The following is a 20,260-nucleotide window of genomic DNA, read 5'->3' as shown; positions in this document are numbered from 1 at the left end:
TGGAGACTACAGAACTAAGAGTTTTTTTTGTTTGTTTGTTTTGGTTTTTTTTGTTTTTTTTTTTTGTGTGTGTGTTACGTGGGCCTCTCACTGTTGTGGCCTCTCTCATTGCGGAGCACAGGCTCCGGACGCGCAGGCCCAGCGGCCATGGCTCACGGGCCCAGCCGCTCCACGGCATGTGGGATCCTCCCGGGCCGGGGCACAAACCCGCATCCCCTGCATCGGCAGGTGGACTCTCAACCACTGCGCCACCAGGGAAGCCCCAGAACTAAGAGTTTTTACATAAACTAATATTCAAAAGACTGTTATTTTTCTAAAGTTGCATTGCAAGTTAGTGGCAAAGCCAACATTTGAAGTATAGATTTGCATAACTCCAAGCCCAGTGTTCTGTAACTGTGTCACAGCTATGGGCAAATATCCAGTAAAATTGACAATAAATGTTTAGAGTAAAAATAGATACCTCAGCACTACAAGTAACTATTTTTAATTTAAAAATTACTTATAGGCTACTGCATTGTACTATTATGTCTATTATGCATTGTACTAGACTACAGTTTTTTTAGTAATGCTTTAGCTAAAGTTCTTATCCCCAGGAAGTTTACATTTTAGTGCTGAAAAAATGTGGAAAATGGAAAATTATACAGGGAGTACATACTTGAATATGAATACATACTGGACATTAGAGGGCCATATAAAACAGACAACAAATCCAAGATTTGTTGGATCAAAGCCAAAAGGAAATTGGGGAGAGATGAGAGGGATTTCTAGGCAGAGGTTATCAAAAGGTCTGAAGATGAAGGAAAGAATATTGTCTTAGGGAACCATCAAATAATTTTCTCTGTTTGGGACTCAGAATTTCAGGAGAAGGGTAATAGCTGCTGGGGAAATGTTCCAGTAGAAATGTATGAAAAATAAGATGGGGTCAGATCATGAAGGGCCTGTATATCATTTATGCTAAATGGAAAGTAACTGAAGATTTTTAAATAAGGAAATGAAGTGGACAAAAGTTTATAGAGCAAATCTTTGTAGACTATGCAGTAATTTGTAATGCTTATACAGTTTTCTTCATCTTTTTATTTCTTTTGTGGTTGAGACATTTTTAATAGAGTAAACCCCACCTTAATGCAAATAAGTGGTGTCCAAAATTTTTAATAAAATGTAGCTTAAGTTATAGAGAGGTTAATGAAATACCTAAGTTCAAAAGCTCTCTTGTGACAACTACAATTTGATACCTGCAGATGGCAATAAATAACTCTAGCTTAAATATCAATGAGGTATTGAAATTTGTGTGTTCTTCATGGCTACAATTTTTAGAATATTGGCAGCAATTCCTGGAATCTCCCAATAATTTATGTTTTCATCAGCTCAATACCAGGACACTGAGGCAACAGATTAGACTTGAAAAACATAAAGACCCCACCCACCTCCCCAATTCCCAAGTTAGAGACGCCTGCCTTTTCTAACTCCTCTCTACCTTCCTGAGAGCGGGACAAAAAAGAAAGAAAGAAATTTACCCAGCTCCACTTAGATCTAAGTTTGCATTATCCCAGGACATGCGGTCATGATGTCTTACTTAGGGAGTTCTAACGTATCATCATGTGCTATCATGTGACCTTCATTGTAAAAGAAATAATACTGAGAACAGGAAGATCATTAGAACATATTAAACATTATTAAAAATAAAACCAAGATTATTGGCTAGGTAATTACTGGATAAATATTTTGCTTCTTCTTTTATTCAACATAAGAAACAAAAGAGAGGGGTTATCATCCAGGATAATTAATAATTTAAAGCCCACGGTTACTATTTTCTACTCTGCTATCTTATAATGCTCTTACCATGGGCATTTATATGTATGTGTAAGCAAAAAGAATATGGTACCATGAATTTGCCTGGCTCTTTTCTACTAAACTTGTTTCCCACAATTTGAGGGTAAATCAGTTTTGCATTGTGGCTCCTTTTCATCTATCTTGATGATGAGGAGAAACTGACAAAACTCTTTAAGAAAAACAATAGTAAAAAATGGATTGTTTCTCCACATAAGAACTGTTGCATAACATGTAAGCTCGTGATTCCAAAAGGACAATTCAACCAAATGTAGAAACTAAGAAAGACTAAATCCAGCTAGAGACTAAAATCATTTTGATAATCTATTAAATTCATTCATTCATTAAGACAATGCCACTCCCCCCTCCCGTTTTTTAATTTTAAGAGTTTATTTGAGCAAAAATCAATTTGAATCAGGCAGCATCCAATCTATCAGATAGAAAGGAGCTCTGAGGAACTGTACAAAATGAAAGACTTTTACAGCAGAAGAGAGTGGAGAAAAGGAAATTGTACTAGGCAAAAAGGGCAGGTTGGTTATTGCAAGGTTACTGTCCTTTAGAGGATGGCAGGGGTCTATCAGGCAGATTCCTAACTAAGGCTCATCAGGTAATTCCTGACCAATTGGTTTAAGATTCCATTTCTAGGAGAGTTGAAACTGTAAGTTAAGTCATGGTTTGGTGATGTGGGGCTTAGCATATGTGTCTCCATTTGGGGCTGATTGTCTTTTTTTTTTTTTTTTTTTTTTTCTTAGCAATAGTTTTGCCTTTTCCAGACTGTCACATAGTTAGAATCATATAGTATGTAGACTTTTCAGATGGGCTTCTTTAATTTAGTAATATGCATTTTAGGTTCCTCCACGTGTTTTCATGGCTTGATAGATCATTTCTTTTTAGTCCCGAATAATATTCCATTGTCTGCATGTACTCCCCACTTTTTATTCCTAAAAAGCCAGCACTTTCGTATCCTGAACCTGCACAATTATAATTTAGAATAGTGTTTCTCTTTATACTTTGTAACCAAAATAAATACAGTATGATTTCATAGTTCCCATAGTCACAATTGTTTGTGCTGAAATCAACAGAGGTGATGTTATTTCATGAAATGATTAGGATAGATGAAATAATAAAATACAGAATGCCAGTGCCTATTAATTTAACTCATATAAACACAAAATTCTACATAGTACAAGTTTTATATATATATATATATATATATATATATATATATATATATATATATATATATATATATATATATTTGTTTGTTTTGTTTGCAGTACGCAGGCCTCTCACTGCTGTGGCCTCTCCCGTGGCGGAGCACAGGCTCCGGACGCGCAGGCTCAGCGGCCATGGCTCACGGGCCCAGCCGCTCCGCGGCATGTGGGATCTTCCTGGACCGGGGCACGAAACCATGTCCCCTGCATCGGCAGGCGGACTCTCAACCACTGCGCCACCAGGGAAGCCCCTACATAGTACAACTTTTAAAGCAACATTTCAAAATATGATTTGAGTAAGGTAATTTTTAAAAAATATATGTATATAATTAAAACTCAATTAGGAGAACTAAATTAGCCTGATTAACACTCAATAACATTCAACTTCACTAGAAAAATTCCCACCATCTAATTTAGCTTCTCTGTGAAGCTGGAGCTAAAAAGGGCTCCCTAAATGTTTTATTTACTGCCCAATTTCTAGACTGTCTGTACCCAGCATTCACAATAACAAGCTGATGCTAATAAGCCATACATAAAGATCCTACTTATTAAAATACAAATTAGGCACCCCTTATGTTTATACATGTGTACGTACAATTAATATCGCAGGCTTAGTTGGAAACAAAATTGCTTTAGTTAACCAACCATTGCAATGCAATCAAAAGAGATTTCAAAAGCAACTGGAAAAGATCTGTTCGGTAGAAATAATAGCAATTATTTTAGGCAGAACAATTAATTTTCCAAGCTCCTTTTTCGTTCTCCCACCTGCCCTTAATAAAATTATTTGTCCATCATAAGTGACATGAGAGGTGCCCTTTAATGCCAGTAAGTTGCATGCAGACCTGAAAGGCAGCTGGTAGACACAGCTTATTTACAAATATTGGTTTGAACTTGTAAATGCATGACGGCATAAATCTTGATCCATTTAGAGTGTATGCCCTTTGTTCCCTCAATTGTACATCCAACTGGGAATTGAGTGGAGCTGAGGGAGAGTGTGAATTACAGGAGCCCTTACTTGTTGCCAGCATTTTAGTGCTTTGCGTTTTGTTGTTGTTCTTGAGATTTCTCTACACTACAGAGTTCAGAATGTTAATCAACATTTTGCCTAAGTAATGTTAATGAAACTTCCCTACTTATACCAGAGGGAAGAATGGGCATATTATATTTCATTTTGAAATGTTAATGTACCTTTTAGGAAATTATTTCTGCCTTCTAAATCATCCTAGTGTTAAATTATTAAAGGGTGGCATTAAAGAAATATTGCACTGATGCATACAGTTAAATGCCTTAAAAGATAAAAGGCTTATAAAGTTTAAAAGAAGGACCTTTTGGAGTATGGCAGCATTTAACTTCAAATTAAACATTTTAAAATGTTTGGTTAAGATATTGACAAAATTTCTGATTGTTTTGTAGGTAATCACAAAATAAAGAGACATTTAATGTTGATGATTTCTAATTTCCAACCATGCATGAATTTGATTTTTATTATGGTCTTGAAGGATGTGTTTAACCTTATTGTATGTATATGAATTGAAGCATCATCTAGTTTATCAGAAAAGAAAAAAGGAAAAAGGGAAAAAGGGTCTCTTATTTTTACACTATTTACTTATTTGAATTTGAAGGCAATCTTCATTCAGGTTCTATTCTTCAAATATAAAATCACTACTATCTCAACTATCACCTACGGTATTTCAAAGGGAAGTGCTATTGTAAAGACTTTAGGGAAAATATCAATTGTCAACATGAAAACTGTGACAGATATGTGTCCTGTGAACATCATTTATAGTCCATCAGGAAGGGTACTGGGGAAATGAGTTGACAGGGCTCTAAAATTCTCTAATTTGTTTTCCCTTTAACAGTCTCTTCTAATGTCAATCAGTACATTCACAAGTCCTAAATAAATTGTGAGGTAATCTAAGGGGAAATTTAGAGCAGAATTTGTTCAAGAATTCTCCCACACGGTGATGACTATTTGCTAAGAACTCCTAACATTTACTGGGTAAACAATTTATTTTCTATTTAACCATAGAAGATCTAGTAATGGTATCTGTGTCATTGTGGAACTGATTTGTCCTCTTGCATGACTTTTCCTAGCAGTACTTCTGTTTGGATATAGGCACTGAGAGAACAGATAAAAGGAGTTACATTTCAAGGTAAATTTTTACACATTTTGACATCCAACAAATATGAATACTGCTTAAAATTGTTGGTGCATCACAATTTAATTAGCTTCTTTTTTTCTTTCTTAGCCTTACAATTGATGATGGTTTGGATTCAGTAAATTAGAGTAATGGCTAGCACACACTGAGAGTTGCTGTGTCATCTACAGTGGTCATCCATTACTTTTGTAAGGAAAAATAAATCACTGCCAAAATGTTAACTTAGTGTTAATGAGCCAATATATCTGGAACAGAAACTTTATATACTACATTCCTATTTGTAAAGTTACTTTTAACACACCATTTCTCCCTAGAAAGCTGGAAAAGACATACAACCAATAAATGACTACATGAAACATTACCAAATTCCCTTAATGCAAGAAAAGCTTTTTGAAACAGCAATAGAATCTATATACTATGCAATCTGATTTGATGAACTTAATGATTTTTTTGGATTCTCAGAAGTACTGAGGATTTAAACTAAAACAGTGCCAATTTATATACCAAGACTGGGCAAAATAAAACGTCTAACTTCACAACTATTATGCCTTTACACTGCTTGTACTATGCCACCTCTAAGATGGAGAAGAAAAGTAAATGTCACTAATTATTAGTTCTTGAATGGATATTTATTGGGATAAATTACTTTGGCTGTTTTGAGGCTATTCAAGACACACAAAAAAATGCAGGTTTACTTTCTTTACATCTAACAGCAACAAACTGCACTGTAAAATCTTCACTGGATGAGCTGAAAATGTGTCCTCTATACTCAGAAAGGTTGTGTTTTTAACTTAATCACTGATTTTTTCTTTATATATTATGGATGACAAACTGATCTTTCTTAATGAACCTATAACAAACAATTGTGGATTAAGCCAGTACCTACATGATACTAACAAATTAAGCAATATGATCAATTCAATTGAAAGAATCAAACTGACAGTCAAATAGAGTCTCAACTGAGTAGACTAAGAGTTTGCTTAAGAAATATAAATTTGTGGAAAAGACAGTAAAAATAAATAATAACAGAATCATCAAGCATGAAATACTATTCAACTGTTATCCTATATTATTAGTGAATGAAGTATCATTTTCTATATTTTCCTTTGATAGACAATAAAATCACATAAACACAAAGTAAAAGTGCCAACTCCTAAACCTCAGTTTAGTGTTCTATTGAACCACAACTTTCTTACCTTCAAATCTGAGATTGCTGTCTTGGAAAACATTCAAAGACAACTGAACAGTATTATCAAGCTCTAACTCAAACTCTAATTGTATTTTAAATGGGGCGAGGGGGGTTAACATCCCCCAAATGAGTTGTCTGGAATTTTTCTTTGATCAGAAACTAAAGGACTGTTGGTGGGAATGTAAATTGATACAGCCACTATGGAGAACAGTATGGAGGTTCCTTAAAAAACTACAAATAGAACTACCATATGACCCAGCAATCCCACTACTGGGCATATACCCTGAGAAAACCATAATTCAAAAAGAGTCATGTACCACAATGTTCATTGTAGCTCTATTTACAATAGCCAGGACATGGAAGCAACCTAAGTGTCCATCAACAGATGAATGGATAAAGAAGATGTGGCACATATATACAACAGAATACTACTGAGACATAAAAAGAAAGGAAATTGAGTTAGTTGTATAGAGGTGGATGGACCTAGAGTCTGTCATACAGAGTGAAGTAAGTCAGAAAGACAAAAACAAATATTGTATGCTGACATATATATATATATATATATATATATATATATATATAGAATCTAAAAAAAAAATGGTTCTGAAGAACCTAGGGACAGGACAGGAAGAAAGATGCAGACATACAGAATAGACTTCAGGATACAGGGCGGGGGAAGGGTAAGCTGGGACTAAGTGAGAGAGTGGCATGGACATATACACACTACCAAATGTAAAATAGATAGCTAGTGGGAAGCAGCTGCATAGCACAGGGAGATCAGCTCAGTGCTTTGTGACCACCTAGAGGGGTGGGATAGAGAGGGTGGGAGGGAGACGCAAGAGGGAAGGGATATGGGGATATATGCATACATACAGCTGATTCACTTTGCTATACAGCAGAAACACAACATTGTAAAGCAATTATACTCCAATAAAGATGTTAAAAAAAAGAAAAGAAACTAAAGATATTTTCACTATAAATGCAACAATTCAAATATGTAACAGAAGTATTTTAACTATTAAGATCAGGCTTCTTCATTGTGTACCATGGATGTAAGAAGATATAACAGATAGCTAGAGACGAGATGGAGGGAGGGAGGGAGGAAGGAAGGAAAGAAGGAAGGAAGGAGGGAAGGAACTCATCACAAGAAGAATTTCTGCAATTTGTATAATTAGCCCAGTGACTCTTGGAGCACAAAAGCAGTTTATCAAAAAAATACGTGCAGAAGTTAATATCAGCTGACGTTTCTAAAAGCAGGCCAGAGCAGACGAAGGATAACTTCTAATTAATGTGGAGCAAATTAAATTTTAAGAGGCTTTAATGCATCTGTTCTAACTTTAATTGCATTGCCCACCGTCAAAGTGACTACAATATGCGTGTCACTTCTTTCACTTGTTTTTCAACTAGTATATTCATAATACCTACAAAGATTATTCAAATACTATAATTTAATGTTATTTTTCTGTTATTAATTTTATAAATACCTTTCAGTATGAGAATATTTCAAAGTATTTTTTTAAAGAACGAAGTATAGCTAGCTGTTTTTGGTCCCATAATACCTTAAGAGTCCATCACTAAAAAAAAAATTTAAATGCAATCATAATTATCCAAACACAAAACATCGATGTACTTATTAAATCAAGTGGTTAAAAAGGGTCCTTACTGCAAAATCCTCCCTCCACTGGTGGGCTGCTTGAACTTTCTCGGCTTCCAAAGCCAGGCGCTGGAAAGAAAACAAGAAATCTTAGAATTCAAATGACCATATGAATACATAATTGTTATACAGTGCTTGGGTTTTCAAATCAATTATTAAGACCCATAAAAAAGAAAAGATTCCTTATTCGTGATTCATAAATTCTAAATCATATAATACTTTAATTTACTAAAGTTGATACATATGTATTTACTCTTCAGTAATATAAATAGCATAGTATTCTTGAATACCGTTAAGTTGACTACCTCTGCCATCACTGGCAGTAGTGTCCACTTCGAGTGCTTTCTATCAATGACTAACATTTCATTTGTTGTTTTTTTTTTTTAAAGCTTTGATCACTATATTAGTCTTAGTAGAATCTTGCTTTTCATAAATACCTTTACAGCATATATTTCTATATAACTGGAAAGGAAATAACAATGAGAATCAATAAATATGTGCTAAGTGCTGTATAGGCACCTTCCTAGTAGCATTTTTAGTTTTTTACCAAAAGCCACAAAAATGTAATAATTTTCTCCTTGCTAAAGTACATTCTTAAGAGTTTATTCAAATACCCATGAGTAACAAACAATCATAATCCACACATCTGAAAAGGCTTTATTTCCCCTTCACTCTTATATGCCAAAGCCATTAGAGAATTCTAGCCTGACCTATTTTCCTTTAGAACTTTTAAAATATTATTTCGTTAGGTTCAGCTGGAGATGAAATGCCTATTGTCAGCCTGCTAATGACTTTCTGTGGATAAATTCTTTTTTTTCCCCCTTGTCTAATAGTTTTTAGAGTTTTCTCTTTGTACTTTCCAGTGTTATTATGTTCTCCGTGTGCTAAACTTTCACAAGACACAGTAACATTTAGTGATTAAGAACAGATTTGAAACCTGACTGCCTGAGTTTAAATATCAACCTTGCTGCATACTAGCTGTGCAAACTTCGGAAAAGTTAAGTCTCTCCTCCCCTTTTCTAATAGGAATAATGTCAAGATCTGCCTCATGGGTTGTTGAAAGGATTAAATGAGATACTATATATAAAGTGCTTAGAACAGTGCCTGGCAGACAGTAAGCAAATATACATGTCAGCTATCTAACTATGAAGGACAATTAAGATTCCATTTGTAAATTGTGTCCCTTTGAGTACTGAGTTCACCTGTAGCCTGCCCCCCACACAGCTAGGAGACAGGCAAAATGGGACAAGTATATCAGTAAATATAATAAATGTATTAAACTCATTTATTAGGAGATAGAAATGATCAGGTTAGGGTTTAGAAAAGTATAATCTCATAGTGGTTTGTTGATTCACGTTTTTGATCTTTCACTATGAACTATACTTCAGTGTGTGCTCTTGATGTGGAAGTCTAGCCCACACTGGGGAATGGAAACATCCCTTTCGACTAGTTTTATAATAGTGTATTGGCTTTTATTCCCTCTTATTTAATATTATAATCATTTTTCTAAACTCTTACATAGGTATTACCAATGACTAAAAAAATACTGCCAAGTGGGAAATCTCAAGTTAAGAATCCCTAAGCTAAATTAATTTAAAGGAAAAATTCTCCAGTGTGCTTAAATGACAATGGTTTCAGTTTATCAACTACTAGACAGCAAGGGAGCATAAAAGAAGCTAGTAAATGTAAGATACTGTACCAGGGAGAGTAACCCAGAAAAGGTTCTCTATCCCTACAAGGTCAAAAACCTAAACAGAGAAAAACCAAGGGAAACATGTATACATCTCAGTAATATTTATCACAATATTTTTGGAAACTCAAATTCCGTGTGAAAAATGTTGCAAGAAAGTGAATAAAATGGCAAAACAAATGGAAATGGAAGCCATTTCTTTATAGGAAAACTTTAGTAGGGTAGATAGAAAAAGAAAAGACAGAATGAGAGAATAAACACAAAGGCATATTCTTGACAAAATTCAGAATATAAGTCTTCCCTCATTTTTAACAGGCCACATAAGAACAACTAAATTGTTCATATGTATGGGGGCCAATAATAAAAGTAAGCACTTTGTGAATTTAAACAAAATACTGGGTAAAATATAAATAAAGTAAATATTTTTTTAGATTAAGAAATATTATAACTCTAAAATGTCTTGAAGAGGGATATTAACATGTTTTCCTCACGAGACTCACAGAAGGAGGCTGCCACCCCAACAAACAAAACACATTGGGGGGCATTCACCCACAAGGCCATACGTGGTTGCAAGATACCAGCCCTAACTCAACCATGCTGTTCTCTACTCTGGAGAGGAGGAGAAGGTATAACTTAATGATCTGACCCAGAATCACATGGCTTATAATATGAACTTAATCCATGTTTAATAAGCCAGAGTGACAGTAATCATCACAGTTAATTACTTCTAGAAAAAAAAAAAGTTAAAGAGGGATGAACAATGGTCACAAACAATCAGACAATTCTCTCAGGGCGAGAAGAGTCCAAATCATCTTTATTTCTAATATATATAAACACTAATTTTATCAAGTAAATGATATTTATTGCAAGATTCTGAGATAGTTTTAGAAATCTAAAGACCTGTAGTTATGTATAAGAAAGAAAATGTATTTTAAAAGGTTAGTTTAGAGTTGGAAAGTTGCTAAATATTATATCCCCAGCTTGGAAATCTAGGGATACATAACCATGAAAATGCACTACTATTATCTTCTTTTCTCATGAAGAAATTAATAATTTTTTTTTTTTTTTTTTTTTTTTACCTAGCAGATTTCACGACAAAGCAAAATACAGAACTTTAGAGACTTAGCCTACCTTGGGGAGTGATACAAATAGTTGCTGATGGTGCTTTTTCTTGTGGCAAAAGACCAGCTAGTCATGACTCATACAAAACTGACATGTCTTCTGGACACTGCAAGTCCCTAATTAACTTCTATTCTAGTCAAGTGACATTTGATTTTTAAAGCCAATGACCTACCATTAAATTCCACAGGCAAATTGTGTTAAGACTGATAAAATTCCTACCTAATAAAATGTGAATATTTGCTCAGTAGGACATCCCTGTTTCCATAGTTAGCTATATATATATATATATATATATATATAGACCCATAGCAATAACCTACTTCAGAAAAAGAAAATGTATCTTTTCTCATTTAATTCATACTACAGTTTAATATAGTATCAAACATTAAACCAGACAGAGAACCAGATAGAAACAAAAAACCCAGCTCAGCATAAATACCTACAAGAGAAAATTGAAAATTCTGCTCATATTAAGGTTAGTGAGAAAGTTTCATTATACGGCTTTATTGTAAATGAAACAGTACTTGTATATATGCAAATCCTTTGGGTATGAAATGATAAGTATATATACAATGTCATAAAGGTAATAATAATATGTACATCCCTACCTACCTACTGGTTTGAGCATTTAAAATAAAAAAAAATCATTTTAAAGAGTTTTAAGGACTCACAAGTTTAACAAAATGGACTTGAACATAAGCCTTCCGACTCCAAAGCTTATTCTTATTCCACAAGACCAATCTTTAGTTCCCACTAAACCCATCAAAGTGTTAACATCACTTGGCATTCATAGAATACATGAAGACATAGTAGTATCAAAATAAAAAACACTGGTAGAAAACTATTTCAGATTAATGGAAAATTTCCCAGTAATTTTTAGAATTTTCTCAAGGCAAATTCTAAAAACAGCACAACATGTCATATATCAATTTGGAAACTATCTTTACATAAGTCTTGCCCTCAGATCCTGAGAGAATGCTGCTAATGAGAGAAAAAGCTCTTGATATGCAGTGATCTGCAAGGAAAAAAATAAAAAGAAAAAAGAAAGAAATAGATAATGGGAGAGGTTTTATCAGATCAGAGAAAGATCAGCTCCCTTGTTGAAGGCCTATTCATTCTCAACCTTCACCTTTTTGTCGTATCTTTATCTCTTCCACTAGCATTGCATCTGGCAAGTGATATGAAAGTTTAATAAAAGCAGTATAACTGTACAGTATAAAAAGAAATAATTCTATCATTCTCCTGAACAATACTTAAATGTATTTTTTTCTTGGAAATAAGAGTATTTTCTAAATCTGTAAATAACTTGCTTCCTAGACTGTATGTTTATTGCAGATGAAAGATAAAGTTCTCTGAAACATTTAATTACAAAGAATTTTCTTTTGCTAGTTTTGAAAGTAAATCTTCAGGGATCATATGACAGTTCCATTAGACTCCAACAATGTTGGTACTTATATTAATAATATCAAGAATTGAAATATCATTCAAAGAAACATCTCTAATTCAAAATGATTTCTTTGGCTAGTGTATGTCAAGATTTTTCATTCTAATAAGCAGGTAATAGTTATCCACAACAGACTTACCAGTAAAATATGTGTGTGTGTTATATGATTAATGTTCAAATAGTTAACACCCAATAAAGATGAACAAATTATTATATTATGTCTCTGTTGACAGGTTTTCCTTATCTTCATCAAATGTTCTTAACATATCAAAGGAATAAGGATAATCATTTGAATGGCCTAACAATATCTATTGAAAATAGCAAACATGGGAAAGAACAGACTTCTGTGTTCTGAAGAAAAGTGTACAGGTGCCATTAATAATTTTGGAGCTATAGTTAAAATAAGCATGAGCTTTTGAATCAGATCTGGGGTAAAATTTTGGTGCTGCTATGGACTTAACATTTTTCAGCATTTAACAATAATATTTACTTGATCTATTTTCTATTGGTATGCTCAATATCTAGCATATTATAAACTCAAAGTTTTACTTCCATTTGAATCTTACAAATACCTAGAACAGAATGTTAGAACTGTAATCACTGATGACCACTTCAATATGTACATAAGTGAGTGAAATGAATGAAAACATCTTAATGACCCCTAAGTTTTCACTGTATTTTGCTCTGCAAGAAAGCTCTTATCTATGGAACTATAGGGTGGGCCAAAAGCAAATGCAATTTAGTTTAATACAGTAGTCAATAAAATGAGTTCTTCAGTTTATTTCATTTTATTTTTACTACAAATAAAATGAGAAAGGAGAGGTGATCATTATGTTCTGCTTTCTCATCTTATTTCCTGAAATATTAAAAAAAAAAAAAAGATTGAGGTGTGACATTTCTTTTGCATTTCTTAAGGTGATAGAAAGCTTGAAGACCTCAATAGAAAAGATAACATCATAACTCCATGAATATTTAGTATAATGTTCCATCTAAAAAGTAAAAATACTCTTTTTTTTTTTTTTTTTTTTTTGCGGTATGCGGGCCTCTCACTGCTGTGGCCTCTCCCGTTGCGGTGCACAAGCTCCGGAGGTGCAGGCTCAGCGGCCATGGCTCACGGGCCCAGCCGCTCCGCGGCATGTGGGATCTTCCTGGACCGGGGCACGAACCCTGGTCCCCTGCATCGGCAGGTGGACTCTCAACCACCGCGCCACCAGGGAAGCCCCTCTTTTCTTTCTAATAACTTTCACCAAATAATGGGAAACAATGCAAAATGTTCACTTAAATTCACATAAAACAACATATAAACAATGTTTCTTTAAATTCATATAAATATATATACCCAGCAGAATTCTACCAAAGCCTTCTAACAACTTGGTATATCCTAGTGAACAAGGAGCTTAGTATAAAAATCTTCACGTGTAGAGAAATTGCTTTATACTTTTTTAAAAATCACACCTGCTATACTTATGTATTGTTTAAAACGTTTTTATAAAGGAACATTATTGGTACTTTGAAAAAGATCTATTGGCTAAAGAAGCCAGGCTGGAAACTGGGATTTGAGAAAAGTTATAAAAATTGAATAGGCTAACTAGGACGAGTTTTACCTTTGGCACGTTTTGACACTTGATGACTGTGATCGCTAGGTAAGTATACATCCTGACTGGGAGGGTAAGAAGTACAGTGTGCATTTCCTCTTATTCAACAGACATTTACTTAGCACTTGCTACATAGAAGTGTTTAGGAAAAACTACAGGACTCCGTTCCTGCTTCTAAAGGGAACTGCCACACATTCATATACCATATATCATATCCTATATAACATACACTCACACACACACTTAACATCATAGGATCAGTGTTTGACAGATGGTTTCTTTTTTTTTTTTTTTTTTTTTTTTTTTGCGGTACGCGGGCCTCTCACTGTTGTGGCCTCTCCCGTTGCGGAGCACAGGCTCCGGACGTGCAGGCTCAGAGGCCATGGCTCACGGGCCCAGCCGCTCCGCGGCATGTGGGATTTTCCCAGACCGAGGCACGAACCCGTGTCCCCTGCATCGGCAGGCGGACTCTCAACCACTGCACCACCAGGAAGCCCCATGACAGATGCTTTCTTAATGGTTACAATATACATTTGTTAGTTTTAGTTTAGTTACAGTGGAATCAGTGACATGGTGAATAATTTTTTTAAAATATTGCTTTTATCAAGAATGGCAATGTCTCAAAAATAAAGAACAGGAAGGATTCTAAAAAGAATGAGTACTGCTAGCCAATGACAAGTTTTAGCCTTAGGTCTTTTTATTTGTTTGGTTTGGGAGGAGATTAAAAGCACTGAAAAGTATAGAAACAAACAATCTGGAATTCATCACACAGAATTCATTTTTATCTTTAATTAAAATTGGCTTTATAACTTTTAATGTGAAAAATAAAATATTACAAATAACCTTGAAGTTCACCTTATTCATCCCTTGATGAATTTCCCTACCCACAGCAATCACTATAAATGAATTTGTCTGTATCCTCTGGCATCGTGTGGCATGCATTTTTTTTCATTATGTGAACGTTTTCTGATACTGATGTTGTTGATTCTTCTTTCTAATAGGCTGCATGCAGGTTGAATACTGAAGAGAAACTCCACCGGCTTCATGGGGGGAATGATTTGTCTAAAGTGAAACCTATCACCCTTGCAAGTGATGGTTTAGATTGGACAAGAGATTTGGTTAATGTCAATGAGTTTCGAGAAATGGTTTGCTGGTGGTTTTGGAAAGTAAAGATAATGCATGGAGGAGGGAAGAACCCTCAGGGAAGCAAAGCTGGAACCATCTCTAAGCGCCCTTTTCAGCACCAAAAGCCTATGCATTTACTGCATCCTTATCGTCAGAACACAGAACAGGCCTTATTTGTAAACATAGTCCTACCTATTCCATCTCTCCATCAAGAGACCATCATTCTGTTCTCATAGGCGCTACTCATGCAGTTTGAAAGATGCTAAATTAACACTTAAGCAAGGTAACTTATCCAAAGACATGACAATCCCCTTTCAATATGGTTCTATGGCTTAGCAAGCCCACTCTTACACAGATGACTAAATTCTGTTTTTATGTTTTACTTATGCTTGCCTAAAGCATACTTTTGCAGACTTTCTGCTTTTAATGACATGAAACATGAGCACATAATTATAATTATTATCTTTCTTTTTTTCAAATCATTTTCATTTTTCTAGCAGGGTAGTCCCAAATTGATTCCAAGATAAAGAAAACGTGTTTTTTTAAAAAATAAAATCCAATTTTAATTTAGAAAAATATATTCCAATGACTTGAGGAATTCTACCAAACCCGGTAAAATAACTTAGCATCAGTTCATCTACTTGAGTTTATGGAGGGGTTAAAAAAAAGGAGTTTGTCTTTTTGAGCATTGCTTCTCAAGTGAAACAGAAAAGACCACATAACATATAACTTTTAATATATATTTTGGTTAAAATTATTTGTAGACTGACCAAGTAGAAATAAAGTATGTAATCTTGCTATTTATGTCTACTCAAATATTTTAACATTTCTGTACATACTGGAACCGTGACATAAGTAGAAGATTATCAAGATTAATAGCAAAACATCAATTTTTGACTATATTAAGCAAATCATATACAAATCTTACACTGTACTCATAAGGTACAATGTAAGGTTACAGATTATTTCTTTTAGATGGCCTATCATTTTCCTACAATTGATTTCATTCCAGGTTATATGAAATAAAAATTTTATAATACGAATAGTATTTTTCTTTCTAGTGTAAGATTTAAGGGCATATAATATATGCAAAACATATAAATAAAAGTTGCTGAAATCAAGCCAGTCATCATTTATTCTCCTATTTGTGGCCCAGTGGAAATTAAATCTTTTGGAACATGGCGTCTGGATCTTGTTGTACAGATTTCAGCCTGGATTTGCCATATTCAGGAAATGCTTTTGAAATTAACCACAGAGCTTCAAGTCTAATATTCAGAGATGAAATTAGCTCCAAATAAATTGGCAGACTCTTGGAATACATAAGCCAGGTAAAGGAGATGTCATCTGGTAAGAACAGAAAAACTCCTCTTGTCAGTAGTGAAAGTAAATTAATACACAACTCACAATTATCACTACCTTTTTCTTTGCTCTACAGCACCAACACTACAATAAAAGACTGTTGAACTGAATATAATTTCTACATCAGCTCTACAGTTGGACACCTGAGAAGAATCACCAGATAAGCCTGTTCAAATCACCTGGACCACATACAAACCCACTCAACCCCACAACCATCCAAAGATTCTGATTCTATACTTGGTATCATTCCCAGAAATCTACATGATTAATATAATACACCTTTTCCATGGACTAAACTTTGAAAACACTCCTCTAGAGGGTAACATTTTTAGCTATATTAGACATATGGATTTAATTACTCTTTGAAAAACACCGTTCAAAATAGAAGCACAATTTGATAGACGGAAACAAAAATAACCCACTAGTGCCCTATCCTTACACTATCCTGACTCCCATCATGTAATTTATCTCTCTCCATCTTTTCTGTTTTTTTCTCTTCCTTCCTGCTCCCTCATTTCCTTTTCCCTCTCCTTTCTCTCTCTCACACACACTTTCAATAAACTACTAAATGTGGGTTCATTAGGCACAGGACACAGTTCTTTCATGTCTGTACACATCCAGTATTTTGCACAATGTGTGGCAGAGAGCTGATGCTCAATTGCTGTGTGTAGAAATGTATAAGTAATCATTTCCAAACCCTGTCGAGGTTTTATCTCAGTTGTATCAAGATTTATAACTAGGTTCACTTGCATTATCACCATTCATTACCTGATACTTTGAGAGGCCGCAAAACTTGTTCCCACATGACAAGCATATTCCTGAATCAATACATCACTACCTAATTCTTAAAAATTGCTGGATTAATTCATCACCACCTGATCCTTAAAATTTAGTAGAATTTGGTTATGAATGTGACAGGGATCCAGACTAATCCACGTAATTCCACTCCGGGATTCTGGAACTAATCTATTGATATAATCAGTTGCCTTATTCCTTAAATGTCAAATACCAATGCAGGTTCAGAAATCCAAGAAACCACATCCACAATGGCCACCCAGGTCCATGTTGGCTGCCTGAACCATAGTTCCTCCATTCTGATTCTTCAATGATTTTAATTATGTCATCACTCTTCCCTCTGAATTAATCCTACAACCAATCACCATTTGGGAGACAATTCTCCATGGGTCTCTCATGTTTCTGCACTGCATGTGAACAGAGGCAGGGACAGCCTCTGCTCTGGATTATTTTCTCAAGAATGTTTGTGTAGCAAACAGCCTTGGAAGACAGAGAGCGTCTCCCTGCAGGGCAGAGGACAGATTTATTTGTTGCTTAGGAAAATAAAAATAATCCTGTGGGGTAAAATTTAGGCAGGCTTGCTGGTAGGCGCCCTTTAAAAGAGTGGGGTTTCCCAAGTTCAGGTTTCAGTGTTCCTCAGCTGTGACACAAGCTCATGGCGTAGGCACTGTCCACCTGGGGTACTCAGTATGGCCCCCTAGACTTGATGGTCAGAAGTTACCCATGGGAACACAAAGCCCATGCTGCCTCCTGTGTAGGGACATGTAAATCCATTGTGTCCAACTCAGGGAGGCTCCTGAACCAGTGAAGTGGTGGTTGGCTAGCTTGTTAGCTTGCACGAAGGGTAAGATCTCAGATCCTTCCCACTACTTGATATACCATATCTGGTTGAGGCTGCTTCCATAAAAATGTTCACTGGTCCATCTTCATATCTTCAAACTTTCACCATCAAATAACTGATGTAATCTTGATTTTGTCTTCAGTTCTTTCCTGAGCGTGCATTTTGCACCCTTCTCAAAGTGTGTCTAGACCAGCAGGGGCAACATCACCTGGGAAAAGTTTAGACACCCATATTCTTAGATCCCATCCCAGACCTACCGAATTGAAGCTTTGGGGGTGGGTCCTATCAATCTATGGTTTTTTTGTTTTGTTTTGTTTTGTTTTGTTTTGTTTTTTGCGGTACACGGGCCTATCACTGTTGTGGCCTCTCCCGTTGCGGAGCACAGGCTCCGGACGCACAGGCTCAGCAGCCATGGCTCACGGACACAGCCGCTCCGCGGCATGTGGGATCTTCCTGGACCGGGGCATGAACCCGTGTCCCCTGAATCAGCAGGCGGACTCTCAACCACTGCACCATAAGGGAAGCCCCAATCTATGTTTTAACAAGACCTTCCTGTGATTCTAATATGAACTAAAGTTTGAGAAGCACTGTTCTAAAATACAAATGCATAGAATTGTTCAAGCAGAACAATGCTATTACCTTAACAGCAAGCTCTTGAAGCTGTGGGAAATAAAATGAGAACAAATTATTTGTCCTAAAGCCCTCTTTTTGAAAAAACAAACCTTGTAAATCAGACACACTGGAGACGATTCAGAAGTCTAAATATTCCCTTGTATATATGTGCCACATCTTCTTTATGCACAATATATCTGTATCTTTAGCCATGGTCTAAAATTACCTTCTCTTACAATTTTTTTCTTTGAAATATATTATTGAAACACACTGCCTGAATCTGCCTTAATTTATGGTCTTTACGGTTCTCTCCTTCCTTCCTCCCCTTTTTCCTTCCCTTCTTTCTTGTATACAGAATACTAAGTGGGTTAAACTTGCTTAGCTCTTTTAAGCCCGCTACTCACAATTTGCAGGCACCTTTATAGGCTTCAGCCTTCATTTTGTTTTTCATATGTTGGTTGGCAAATACAGCATAAAGCACAAAAGTTTATACACGTTAGAAAGGGAGAAATTGCTTTACTTATAAGAAAGTGATCAAATTTTGCAGGAAGCAGGTAATATAAAAAAAACTGGTGAAGTATGCAACCACTTTTAAAAAGAAGGAAAAAGATGTGTTAAGACCATTTTTCACTGTCAGATGCTTTGAGTGAGGCTCTGCCTTCCTGTAAATCTAGGAATGCAGCAAAGTTCACATGAGTTTTACTAGTCTATGAAAAGAGTAAAAATACTATTTAATTGAACATGATGCAAATTGACATAATTAATAAGAAAGATGTAGTCTAATAGATGAGAAGTACCTTTGAAATTATTTTTTTGCTAATCTTTTGTTTTTAAGAAAAAACAGAAGGTGAGTCCAAAAGCTTCAACTCTCTTAAAAGACCATAATTAGACACAGGAATAGAAATAAATACATCTGCTCATAGAACGTATATTTGTAATTTATCTTTAGTTTCATATATGCATACCTATGATTTTACATATGTAGTAATAAACTGAGAACAAGTGAAAAAAAAAAGATTATCAGGAAGGGCAGATTAAAAAATCTACCAAATTTATTTTGATATCCTAAAGTGAAAACTAACTTAAAAGGTTTATCCTGTCAGTAAAGGATCATTTTTTTCATATATAACTTATCCTTCAGCACATAATAATCACTAAAGTGTTTATCACCATATTTCCCTTGTCATAATTCAAGAGTTTTAAAACAGCCTGAATTATTAACCCTCCAAATTAACTCACAGACAGACAGACATCCATTACCTTCCACTGCCCTGAATACTCTTTGAGCAGGTAATTTAAGAGGGTAGTTACAACACATAAATTTAAAGTACTGGTAAATGCATTAACTTCCTAGTATTACATAGTAACTAAAGTTATTACATAAAGTATTCAGCTATTCTGAATTTAATTTTGAAGTTAGCTCTTATTTTTAGTTAAAATTTTGTGCAGGGCTTGTTCAACAATTCTGGAAACCATAAAAGATGTACTGACTTTGAAAATAGGGGAGAATTTATTTAATTTCTCTACGCTCCTGTTTCTTCATCTGTAAAACTGAGATAATAATACCTTTTCACAGAATTGTTTAGGGATTAAATGAGATTTTTGCTAAATAAACACAGCAGTGACATCTTCAT

General features: G+C 35.0%; 1 protein-coding gene across 4 annotated transcripts in view; it reads right to left on the bottom strand.

The window, feature by feature from the left end:
* Positions 1-20,260, bottom strand: part of CACNA2D1 (calcium voltage-gated channel auxiliary subunit alpha2delta 1) — a 499,056-nt gene that overhangs the window by 225,479 nt on the left and 253,317 nt on the right. For all 4 annotated transcript variants that reach the window (XM_082632141.1, XM_082632142.1, XM_082632144.1 and 1 more), the window contains one exon: positions 8,053-8,112. In XM_082632141.1, coding sequence (XP_082488267.1) covers positions 8,053-8,112 — 60 coding nt within the window. The remainder of the gene's footprint in view (positions 1-8,052; positions 8,113-20,260) is intronic.

The sequence above is a fragment of the Mesoplodon mirus genome (genome assembly GCF_964341445.2).
Source record: "Mesoplodon mirus genome assembly, chromosome: 9".
Classification (NCBI taxonomy): Eukaryota; Metazoa; Chordata; class Mammalia; order Artiodactyla; family Ziphiidae; genus Mesoplodon; species Mesoplodon mirus.
The sequence above is the reverse complement of the archived record's forward strand: the minus strand, read 5'-3'. Positions and strand labels throughout refer to the sequence as shown.